This window comes from Lipotes vexillifer, unplaced genomic scaffold (genome assembly GCF_000442215.2).
Source record: "Lipotes vexillifer unplaced genomic scaffold, Lipotes_vexillifer_v1.1 scaffold182, whole genome shotgun sequence".
Lineage (NCBI taxonomy): Eukaryota > Metazoa > Chordata > Mammalia > Artiodactyla > Lipotidae > Lipotes > Lipotes vexillifer.
Genome location: NW_006798798.1, coordinates 3,695,410 through 3,708,121, shown reverse-complemented (window position 1 = coordinate 3,708,121; position 12,712 = coordinate 3,695,410). Strand labels below are relative to the sequence as shown.

The following is a 12,712-nucleotide window of genomic DNA, read 5'->3' as shown; positions in this document are numbered from 1 at the left end:
TTCGTTGCTGCGCGCGGGCTTTCTCTAGTTGTGGCGAGCGGGGGCTACTCTTCGTCGCGGTGCGCAGGCTTCTCACTGCAGTGGCTTTTCTTGTTGTGGAGCATGGGCTCTAGGTGCACGGGCTTCAGTAGTTGTGGTGCACCGGCTCAGTAGTTGTGGCGCACGAGCTCAGTTGCTCCGCGGCATGTGGGATCTTCCCAGACCAGGGTTCAAACCCCTGTCCCCTGCATTGGCAGGCGGCTTCTTAACCACTGTGCCACCAGGGAGGCCCTCAGCCCCATCATGTTTTAAAACGTTTAGTTGAAGTAGTTAGAGGAGTGCTGGTTCGATGACAGAGGCGCACGTGAGCACCCCGAGGTGAGCCTCGTGTTTGCAGGCATATTGAATCCTTAGTAAAGGCAGCCCCACAGATAAAGGGAAAGGAAGGGATTCGACAGTATACTCATCAGCAGTATTAGAAAAAAATCAGCTTTGAGCCTTTCCTAATTCATACACCAAAACAAATTCTTATTGAATGAAAGGATTCATTTTTATATACATAGAAATAAGACCATGAAATCCTATATCCAATCTTATCAAGCCTCTCAGAGAGAGAAGCCTGCTGTGTACTTCTGAGCTAAGAATTTGGAAGGTTAAAAAAAAAAATTTTTTTTTAATCATCTGTATGTTAAAAAAATTTATAGTCAAAATAAGATCAGTAGAATAGGAAAAATATTTATAGTAAGTACAAAGTCAGGGTTTTAATTTTAGTAGATGGAAAAGTTAATTTCATATTGGAGTGGATGTACTAGAAGCAGAGTAGATAAATGGACAAAGGCCATGAGCAGACAATTCACAGTAGAGGAACCAGGGCTCACATCCAAATACATGGAAAAATATCCAGTCTCAGGAAGAAATGCACATTTTTACAGTGAGATTTCAATTATTTTGGCTAGTTTTAGAACATTATTACCAACATAGTTGCAGGTTGGGGGAACGATTTTGCGTGGACGCGTGTGGACCCACGAAATGTTCTTGCTGTTGGTGGTGTACTTTCCGTGTGTGTGTGTTTATACTGTTTGACTCAGCAGTTCTCCATATGGTTGTTTGTTTTATGGGACTAATCCTCAATACAGAAGAGATTTGCTACACATTGACATTCATTACAGGGTTATTTATGATGGTGAAAATTGGGGGGAAAAAACCTAAGTAAGGGGAAACGGGTGATAAAACTGGTGTATGAACCTAACTTTTGACTTTAAAAACTTGTTAACGAGGAGGCAAATTGTATATGTATGCAGTGATAATAACTATAAAAACCCAGGTGAAAAGCTAGAAAGAAATGCTAACAGTGTACAAAGAGATGGAATTGTGGGTGATATCACCCTTTAGCTTCTGTATATTTCGTAATGTGGTCATAATACTTTACAGTGGAACTTGAGGCAGTGCATTTAATACACGTATATGAACCTATGTGAAGCATTAAGTGGCTTGTTTGTTTCTTTTGCTCTTGAATGTTCTAATACAGACCACATAGGCAGAATGAGACGGCAAGAAGATCCTCTTTGCCATCCTTTGAAATGCTGGGCTACGAGGGGGAAGAGGATTCTGACACGTACCTGTCATGCAGCCACAGGGAGTCGGGGGACGCAAGTGCTCGCAAAGAAGAGGGAAGCCTCAGCGACGCCGTGTATGCCGTGCCACACAGAAATCAGGTGCTTGTATCGTTCCAGCGTTTCTTCTGCACCTTGACATTAACTCATAGCCAGTTGTGTCAAGTGCATTAGTAAGGATTTTCCTTTTCTCTCTTCGGCAGTTAATGGCTTTTGTTTGGGGGCTTATTTCTTTTTAACATGTCCAGTCTCATTTTCTGTCTTGTTAGGCTAAAATTCAAAACTCTTTCCTTTATCTTTCAAGACAAGTCCTTCAAAAACAGAGATAAACATCTTCACATTCTTTTGTTTTTCGGGGTTTTTTTTGCGGTACGCGGGCCTCTCACTGTCGTGGCCTCTCCCGTTGTGGAGCACAGGCTCTGGACGCGCAGGCTCAGCGGCCATGGCTCACGGGCCCAGCCGCTCCGCGGCATGTGGGATCTTCCCGGACCGGGGCACAAACCCGTGTCCCCTGCATCGGCAGGCGGACTCTCAACCACTGGGCCGCCAGGGAAGCCCCATCTTCACATTCTTAACGTAGGTTTCCATTCGATGCTGGTCATCCTGCTCTTTCCTTTGACCCCCCAAAGCTAATTTTCCTGTCACTTTTCTGTATCGATGTGTACATTGCAACGTTTCTTCAAATTCATGCCTGACAAGAGGAGTATGGTCACTCATCTCTCCTTAGCAGCAGACGTTCTCTGAGTGCTTACCCTGTGTGAGTCTGTAAATCAAACTCTCACATGCATTGATTTCCTGCTGTCTCGCTGACGTAGATTCCGTTTCCGGCCCCATCACACATGGGGGAGCCGAGGTCCAGAGAGGTTGAAGGAACCCGTTTCTCCACCATTGCCTGCGTGCCCTGGTTTAAACACTCTGCTCCCAGGGTTTTGGAAACTGGATAGCGCCATTTCTTTAACGGCAAAAGACAGCACCATAATTTCTTTTTCCTTTCTCGCTTTTTTCTTTTTCACCATCACTATAATGTATTATTTGTAGTGAGTATACTTATAGACTTGTAGCATCCAACTATAATATATACAGATTGAATATATTGACTATCCTCCACTATATTGAATCGCATTTTAAGTGGTGTCAGGGAACTTATTTTGAGGAATCCTTATGTGAGTATTTCAGAAACTAACCATCACTTTCTAGCATATACAGACTTTAACATGCAGAGTTAGGTTTCTCTACAGCAAGGAGCACTGGACAGGCAGGCAGCTGCCAAGAACCCAAGGAGGTCTGCTGCGGGGCTCTAATAGGCCTATGTGAGCTCCCACTGCCCCTCTGCACGCTTCCTGGCTAGTATGTTGGACCCAGGTTACAGATAGAGCTGTATCACTCAACTATTTTGGAAGTAAAGCTCGCTACCACATTTGCCTCAGAGGAAAGAGATTACAGTGACCTGTACAACCTCCTTTGTCGTTAACAGAACAGATGGTTTATTTTTTAGGCAAGTGTGTCATGGTGGCTCTAGGACCCATGTGCAGTATGGAATTTTTTTTTTTTTTTTTTGGCCTCACTGTGCGGCATGTGGGATCTCACTTCCCCGACCAGGGATCGAACCCGCGCACCCTGTGTTGGGAGTGCAGAGTGTTAACCACTGGACCGCCAGGGAAGTCTCGGAAATGTCTTTTATTTAAACATTTGAAAAGTAGAGCAAGGCAACAAACACTGGCGAGGCTTGGTGAGGGTGTGGAGGAGCTCTGTAACGCCGCGGGAACGGAGTTGACGCCACCGCTGTGGGGAGCTGCGCTGCACTGTCTGTGAGAGCTGAACACGTACATTTTCTATAACCCAGCCCCCCGCAACTGAGAAGCAGAAAATAGCATAGCACGTTAGTCTTCTCGTGCTCCAGAATGAACAAGTATTGACATCTTATCTTTTGTTTTTCGTTTTTTGTTTTTTGTGGTTTTTTTGCTTCAGATTTTTTAATAAAAGAAAGAAAATTACACTTAGGGTTGAAATCTTTGACTCCCATCTGCGCCATCCCTGGATAGCCATCTTCTCCTGGATTTGGGATGTACTCTAGAAGTCTGTTTTTTGTTTTTTTGTTTTTTTTGCGGTACGCGGGCCTCCCACTGCTGTGGCCTCTCCCGTTGCGCAGCACAGGCTCCGGACACGCAGGCTCAGTGGCCATGGCTCACGGGCCCAGCCGCTGCGCGGCATGTGGGATCTTCCCGGACTGGGGCACGAACCCGTGTCCCCTGCATCGGCTGGCGGACTCTCAACCACTGCGCCACCAGGGAAGCCCTATATATGTTTTTAATTGTACAAAGGTCACCGTACTGAATCAATCTTTCCACCTCTCGGCTTTTTCACTGAGTATTGAATTTTTGAGATGGATACATGTTAATTTATTTATCTACTCACCTCCTGATGAACATTTAGGTTATTCCTTTGCACGTTTGGTACGTGTACCTATGTGTGCTTCTTCGCACTAGATGTTGCCGAATTGTTCTCCGAAGCAGTGGTTCCCAGTTGCCTTCCCAGCAGCAGTATGTGCGTGCCGGTCCCCACCTTTCTGTACATCCCAGCCAACAGGAAAGCCTTTCCCTATACAGCCCAGGTACCGGAGGTGGAGTATTAGTAACTGATTGCAGTTGAAAGGTCTTATCATAACCTGAACATTGTCCTGGCCGATTGCAGATGGCATGAATGAAGGGGCCCTTAAGCTGGAAGGGGATTTCAGTTTCCCACAGCCTTACAATACAATAGGGGGAGGAAGACACATTGACCTTTTCTGAGCATTTGATATTTGCTAGGCAGCTCACACGTGCCATTTCATTTACTTCACACCCCTGGCGGTAAGTGTGTGAAGAAACAGGATAAATAACTTGCCCAAGATCATCCAACCAACCACCCAGTGGCAGAGGCAGGATTCAGATCAGGGCAACCCAGTTTTCCCTGTTTAGAATTAAAATTTGTGTTTACAATCCTTGTGCCTATCAAGAATATTTCTTAGACATAGAGCTTTTTTTGTTTTTTTGTTTTTTGAAACTGACCAAGTAGTCTTAAATTTATTATATGATTAAAATACATATCTTTGAAAAGAATAGATGTGTGGAGCATGTAAAACTGCTGTTTAATCACTAGATGGCGCTAGCTCTCAAGGAGATACTGCCAATGGGGGATGTTTTAATTAAAAGAAAAAAGTAAAATTGCCCTCCTTATTTTTACTATAGACATTCTATAATCTCAGGTAAATAATTTACAATTTTATTCTTTTTTATCGAAACTAGTAAGATAAGGAAACACAGCAGCCCACATCAGGCAATTTGGATATAAGTCTTTACCTCATGCCTCCCTCTGTTTCAGGGTAGTTTGGGAAGCATCTTCATGTGAGGTGTGCACCCACTCAGAAATGGCCTAACAAATGGAAAGCAAGTCTTGTTTTCGGCAGTTGTCTTGTTGGTGCCACCCAAAAGTAAGGCTGCAAGGGAAGTGGGGTGCATGAATGTATGGTCAGTTCCCACAACACTAGGGCCCAGTGGAAAGAGCAACGCCCCAGACAGAGACCTGAGTCCAAGTCCCAGCTTCTCTAGTTCCCAGTTGTGTGACTTGGGAGGTCTGATAATGTCTCTGTGCCTCAGCTTCTTCATCTTACAAAGGACTGTGTTAGGGAGGAAACTGTCTTTGGGTAGGTAAATAATTCAACACTTACTTGTTGAGCATCTGATTGAGTACTAGGTATTGTGCTAGGTGCTGGAGAATCAGTATAAGACAGAGTCCATAGTCACACAATTAATAATTAATTAAAGGAAGGGTACACGGTGGCATGAGACCACATAGCCTCTTCTGAGAGGACTGCTGAGAGTGACAGCAAAGAGCAAGTTAAGGCTTTTCTTCTCCCCTTTGAGGTCACTTGAGTTTTCTGCCTGATACCTTTGTAGGTTCATTCTTTTATCTTTTGAAGTTCAGTAATATCACCAGGATTAATCGTGGTGTTTATTATTTTCTGTCCTTTTTTCCTGAAATTTAGTGCATATAATTTAATTCTGCAGACATAGATTTTCATCTCCCTTTTTTATTTTCAGGGAATATTTCCTCCCCTCTTTTTTTTTATCTTTGACTGATTTCATCATCCGTTCATTGTATTCTCCGTTGGGAACACTAGTTATGCGTTTGTTGAATATCCTTTGTCTTCCATGTCTATTATATTTTCTGTAATCCCTTGTCCCTCCGTTTTCTTTTCAGCTTCACTTTGTGTGATTTACTCTGTCTATCCTCATCTCTCTCAGCACTTTGTCACTATGTTTTATGGCTTCTCGTATAGCTTTTACCTCTATTGGTTTTATTTTGCCTGTTGTTTTTGTGAGTTCTGCTGATTTACTTCACACATCTTTCTGTTGCCTTCTCACTTTACCTGATCTCCTGGATCTCTTCTTTGGGTTCCTCATGTCAGACTGTGCTGTCTTTAACTTCTTTGAGAGTATAGAGCTGGATTCTGGATGGCAAAGGTGGTCTCTCCCAAGTGTCTCCCTTTAGCTTCGCCTGCCCTCCCTTCTGCCCTGTGGGAGTTACTGTACGTCTCCTGGGACCATCACATCCTTGCTCTCAGTGCATCCGTCAGAGGATCACTGTGGACCTTTGCAACCGTGACAGTTTGTGACTGTCGGAGCATCTGCATACGTGACGTCTGAGGAAGTTTGGCGGCTTCTGGCATTCTCCCTGTCTTCCACATTTCATAGGTTTGGTAGCTGTTTTCTGGCCGTTGACTAAGCTTGCTTGCTTCTTTTCTTTTCATTCTTTCAATTGATTTCAACAGGTTTTAAGGGAGGGGAGTGTAGTCTAATTGCCTGCTACCATTTTCAAGAAGTCACCAATAGGATGTTACTGAAGCTCCTCTGTCACACATTCTTGCTCTTGTTGTGTTTGTGGATTTGCAGAGCATCTTGTCATAAAATATCATATATTCATTCATGTTGTTCATTTATTCATCCAGCCAACTGCCAACCAACGAATATTTGAGTGTCCGCCATGTCCTTGGATCCAGAGAGGAATCATTCATGCAGGGGTAAACCAGTTATCTCTAGAAACCTCTGGAGGCCAAGGAGTAGTAGGGAATCTTTTGCTGCTGTGGTTGAGGATTAGGAATGTCCCCCTTCTCTCTCCACAGTTTTTAATTTTTAATTTCTTTAAAATTTTCTTTCTGTTACACAAGTATACAAGAATCCCCATGTCTTATAAAAACGTTTGATACTGCATGTAAAGCAAGCACTGCCCTGAGACCCTGCCGTTCCAGCCCTCCTCTTCTCTCCAGGACAGGCCTCTGCGGTCACTTCGATGTCTGTATCATTTTCTTGGCTACAAATAATCAGACAGGCAAACAAAAGGTTTAAATAATAGACCTTTAACTCTCTCACATAACAAAATCAAAAGGTAGGAGATTCCAAATTGTTTCAGCTGCCTGTCAAAGACTGGCACCTGAGATTCTCTTGGCCTGCTCCTTGTGGTCATCAAATGCAGCGAGTTCTTCCTGCAGACAGGAGGAAGCAGGGCAAGGTCCTTCAGGCTGCGCTGTGTTCATTACGGGGAACATTTTTTCCTGGGAGCCTCCCAGCAGGAGGCTCATTGGTTACATGCCCATCCCTTGGCCAATTACTGGCTAAGGGGAAGAGGGTTACTATCACTATGGGCTGAGCCCACGTGCACTGAACAAAATCAGGGTTCTCTCAGCAAGGTAGAAGCGGGGCCCTGACTGCCAGGTGGGCTGCGGTGCCTGCAGTCTCCCTGTCCACATTTACACGTACACATCCCTGTGCGGATAGGAATGTCCACGGTTAGTGTATGCACATGTAGACCATTGACTCTGCTCTAGCAATGCAAGCACCTCTGCATGAGCTGGACCCCCACTGGTGGAGGTAGAAGACCAGGATCTCAAGTCAGGCACCAAGCTGTCACACCAGCCAATTTGCAGAAGCCACCAAGATTGAGCCCTGCCATCTTCCAGCGGTGGGGTCTCCATGCAGCAGTGAGGAGGCGTGGATTCACAAACACTTATTTCACTTACCATAACGTACCAAACCAGGGGAGGTCCAGCATGCTGTCGGACTTAAAAAGGTCCCAGTGCAGGCCCGCATGGTCCCTCTACCCTACAAATCAAAACTGCCCCTCCCAGAGTTAGTCCTTGGTCCACTGCACAATCTGACCACACTCTTGCCTGGACTTTACCCTGAGGTGGAGCTAACTGAACCCTTCTGTTGCTCCACCACTAGTGTCTGTACCTTTGGGCTGGGGTTCTTAGGTTGGCATCATTGATCTGAGGTGGGACACCTGGGAAGGTGCCAGTGCCATTTGGGGCTGCACCCTATGCGTCCTTAGGGTTAATCACCGCTGGCTCTTACAGTTGGCTCGCCCCACAGTCACAGGAACCTAGATGCTGCAGCTTCTTTGCCATGTTGCCAGGTTTTCCAATATCTTGCTTCCACCTCCAAGTAAGAGAAGATGTCACAGATTAGCTTTGCATATTTTTGAGCTTTATATTCATGGAATCATAGAACGTGTATTATTTTGCATCTGACTACATTTTTAGGTGTGTACAAATTTAAAATTATATCTTCCTGGTAAATTGAACAGTTTGTCACTATGAAGTGAACCTCTGTATCTCTAAAGAGGTTATTTACCTTAATGTCTTATTTCATCTGACATTCTCCATCTTTCTTTTTTTTAAATTAATTTTAAAGTTTATTTTTGGCTGCATTGGGTCTTCGTTGCTGTGCGTGGGCTTTCTCTAGTTGCAGCGAGCAGGGGCTACTCTTCGTTGCGGTGCACGGGCTCCTCGCTGCGGTGGCTTCTCTTGTTGCGGAGCACGGGCTCTAGGCGCGCGGGCTTCAGTAGTTGTGTCTCACAGGCTCTAGAGCGCAGGCTCAGTAGTTGTGGCGCACGGGCTTAGTTGCTCCGTGGCATGTGGGATCTTCCCAGACCAGGGCTGGAACCCGTGTCCCCTGCATTGGCAGGCGGATTCTTAACCGCTGTGCCACCAGGGAAGTCCCCTCCATCTTTCTTTTGTTTGATATTTGTGTGGTCTATTTTTTTCAACCTTTAATTTTTTTTGGCCATGCCACGCAGCCCCGGCAGTGAGAGCGCCAAGTCCTAACCACTGGATATCCGGGGAATTCCCAATCCATCCTTCAATTTTAACCTTTCTATATCCTTATGTTTAGCTCTGTCTTGTAAATAGCATCTAGTTGTTTTTTTTTTTTAAGTTTACTGAGATATAATTCACATACATACTAGTCATCCATTTAATGTTTACAATTCAATGCAGCATATAGTTTTTGTTAACCAAGTTTGACAAACTTTTCCTTTGTCTTTTTACTGGACCATTTGGTTCTTTCATGTTTAACATATTATATGGATATATTTGAGTTTAAATCTGCCATCTTTATTTTTCCTACTTGTCCTATTACTCTGTATCTTTTTTCCTCTTCCATTCTTTTGGATTGATGATTTTTTTAGTTCTATTTCTTTTCCTCTACTAGTTTGCAAATTATACTGGCTTGTTTTCTTTTCTGATAATTACCCTGTAAATTCTAGCATGTACATTTTACCCTTTAAAATCTGAGTTAGGGGCTTCCCTGGTGGCGCAGTGCTTGAGAGTCCGCCTGCCGATGCAGGAGACGCAGGTTCGTGCCCCGTTTCGGGAAGATCCCACATGCCGCGGAGCGGCTGGGCCCGTGAGCCATGGCCACTGAGCCTGCGCGTCCGGAGCCTGTGCTCCGCAAATGGGAGAGGCCACAACAGTGAGAGGCCCGCATAACGCAAGAAAAAAAAAAAAAAAAAAAAGTTAAAATCTGAGTTAGTGTCCTAACCAGGAGGAGGATGAAGGAGGTTAGGCCAGGGCTACAGACGGATGAGGAAAAGGCCACTCCTGGCATCCCTGATGGCAGCGCTGTGGCTGAGTTGGCCGGCTTCTTCCTCCCTTCCTCCAGTACCCAAACAATTTTTGTTTTAGTAACCAGGTGATTTTCATACTCAGAAGTATGTAATAGTTTTTAAAATGTTTTAAATTAAAACTTTTAAATTAGAGTGTTTAGAGTATTGTCACAAATTCTTTAGGCTTATTTATCGATGTATTAAATATACACAAAAGGCATATAAGCCATAAGTGTACAGCTCAGTGAATTTTTACAAAGTAGCCCCCATCCAGATTAAAAGAAAAAGAACAACACTACTAGGACCCCAGAAGTCCTCCTCTGTGACCGAGAGGACTCACTACTCCCCCAAGAGTTAACCGCTGCCCTGACTCCAAGAGTAGACTGGATCTTAGAAAATCACCGTAGGTTAGTTTTGCCTATTCTGAGGATTCTATGACTTTAATCATACAGTACGTATTCTTTGGAGTTTTTGAGAGTCTTCTGTCATTGTGTGTAGCAGTTGTTCGTTTGTTCTTATTGCTGTATAATATCCAGTTCTACAATTATAACATCCAATTAGTTACTCATTTTACTGATGATGAATATTTGGTTGTTTCCAGATTGGGGCTTTTAGGAATAGTGCTGCTATGAACATTTGTGTGTATATATATGTATATTTCTGGTGGGTCTATACCGCTCATATATACTGATGAGTGATATATGTATGGTCATAGGGCATATGTACGATCAGTCTTAGTGCTAGTAGATGCTGCCAAACATTATTTTCCATAATAGCGTATCTTTAGCATTTACTTTTTTTTTATGTTTATTTATTTATCTTTGGCTTGCGTTGCGTCTTTGTTGCTGCGCGCGGGCTTTCTCTAGTTGCAGCGAGCAGGGGCTACTCTTCGTTGCGGTGCACGGGCTTCTTATTGCGGTGGCTTCTCTTGTTGCAGAGCATGGGCTCTAGGCACACAGGCTTCAGTAGTTGTGGCACGCGGGCTCAGTAGTTATGGCTCGCAGGCTCTATAGCACAGGCTCAGTAGTTGTGGTGCACGCTTAGTCGCTCCGCGGCATGTGGGATCTTCCTGTACCAGGGCTCAAACCCACGTCCCCTGCATTGGCAGGCGGATTCTTAACCTCTGCGCCACCAGGGAAGCCCATAGCAGTTTCGTATTTCCTTGATAAAAGTGAGTAGCATAATATATCTTTGATAGGGTGAACAAGGCAGATGGGTTCCTAGGAGACAAAACCTAAGAGGTCATTTCTTTTTAATCCCTTCAAATGATGAGTAGAGTGGGAGACCTTTCTGCGGCTCTGAGCTGGGTCGCCCTGGAGCCCTGTACCCAGAGCCTGGTGGGCCTAGCCTTAGCTTTTGGCTCTGAAATGCCCCTTCTCTTGGGCATCTTGCCAGTGAGTTCTGCCCCCTCCCTGCCAGCCATGGGGATGACCCTTCCACGGCCTGCAGCACAGCACAGCTAAGCCAAGCTGATCACATACACAAGATACTGTTCAGTGTAGCAGAAGGGAAGCCAGCCAGGGAGCACCAGTCACAGCTTATTGTACAAGACATGGTTCACTGCGCTTCCCCTTGGGCAGCCTCTGCCCCACCTCCCAGAGCCCCGCCAGTGGGGTGGTCTCCTGTTCATCAGGGGAGGTCCCAGTCATGGCCCACAGGTCTGTGAGGGGCAGCTCTGCAGCCCTGCCACCATTCATGATACCTACGTAGAAGATGCTCACAGACAGCACAGGGGAGAGTTCCATTCCATCAGGAAACATTCACAGTGGACGCCCAGCCAGCCAGCATAATGGACCTCGATCCCAAACAGTTGCCTGGATGAGGGCTCTCACAGGGCCTGTCAGCAGGTCTTGTCCCATGCAGAGATGAATACACAGCATCAGTACCAAGGCAGGGTGGTACTGGGTGCTATGCAGAGCAGGCCAGAGGCAGCCCCTTTTCCTGAGTTGGTCCCTGTCAGGAATGGGGAAGGCGAGCTGCCCAGGTAGCATTGGTGGGGTGGGGGTGGCTGTGAAGTTCTCAATGGCTTAAGCATAATTTGGACGGCATTGCCTTTGCCACTGGGCTTCTCCTGAGGGACCCGAGATTTCATCCAGCCCTGCCAGATGTGGTCCTTTATGTCTTAGAGAGGAAAGAGCAGTGGAGAAGGTATGGAATAAGACGTTTGGGTTTGTTGGGAAGAAATTTGATACAGAAGCACTTATCACATAGTTGGTTGTTCCTTTGTCTTCTGTAACAAAAAGGTTCCATCGTCACATGGGGTGGAAAGTGGAGATGAGGAAAATATTTCTGAACAAGATGGATTTCCAGGCTCACCTGTTCCACCAGAGCATACACAAGAAAAAGGTAAAAACAAATTTTTTTAATTTAATATCAAAAAGCATTTTGTGGCAATAAATATTGGTTAACTTGGGGGAACATGTAGCCATTGCACCTTCATACTGTGGGTCCATGATTTTAAGTGGGAATATCCCTGAGTTTTGTTTTCACTGGGTTACAGTGAAAATAGTTGATAGGTGTTCGGTCATCTTTAAAGCCTGAGGCCCTCACACTGGGGTCCATTTTGTCAGTTCCGGCAGCCGAGAGAGGCCCCCTGGGGTGAAGGGTCAGGGCTCAGGCTCTGAAGCTCCACACTCTCCTTCCTCTCTGCACCCCACGTCTAGCGCTGTGAGGGGCGGGTGGGTACCCGGTGGTCTCCCCAGGATGAGTGAGTGAGCTTGTCTATCTTGTTCACCAGGCTAGCTCCAGTGCCTGGATCAGGGTCCTGGCCCATGGCAGGCTGTCACTACAGGTGTTTTGGATGAAAGAGTGCAGGGACATGTTTATAATACAAGTTTGTAATAGCGCATCCTTGTACATTTCATTTGGCACAGTGAGAGAATTCAGCGCGTTAAATAACAAAGGTACTTTTCTGTTTCCTAAGCGGTGGCTTATGTTTGAGAAGTGAGAAGGAGAGCCTGGCATACAGTGGGCACCAGTCACTGCTTTATCAGGACCCTCAGAGTTGCTTAGGCTCAAGAAGACCCTCATATAAGTCAGTTCACAAGGGGACTGATTGATACACAGAAGGCCATCCTACTAATAGCTGTGCCAGAAAATGACAATTGATTAGGCCAGCATACTTTATCCCTGTGGGAAATCCATGTGTATATTCAATTCAAGTAAAAAGTATATCTCTCTTTTTTTTTTTTTTTTTTTTT

The 12,712-nt window shown here is 45.2% G+C and overlaps 1 protein-coding gene across 1 annotated transcript in view; it reads left to right on the top strand.

Annotated features, from left to right (window-relative positions):
* Window positions 1-12,712, top strand: part of CEP89 (centrosomal protein 89) — an 80,501-nt gene that overhangs the window by 10,042 nt on the left and 57,747 nt on the right. The window contains exons 4-5 of the mRNA XM_007470943.1: window positions 1,508-1,694; window positions 11,756-11,858. Of these exons, the coding sequence (XP_007471005.1) occupies window positions 1,508-1,694; window positions 11,756-11,858 (290 nt within the window). The remainder of the gene's footprint in view (window positions 1-1,507; window positions 1,695-11,755; window positions 11,859-12,712) is intronic.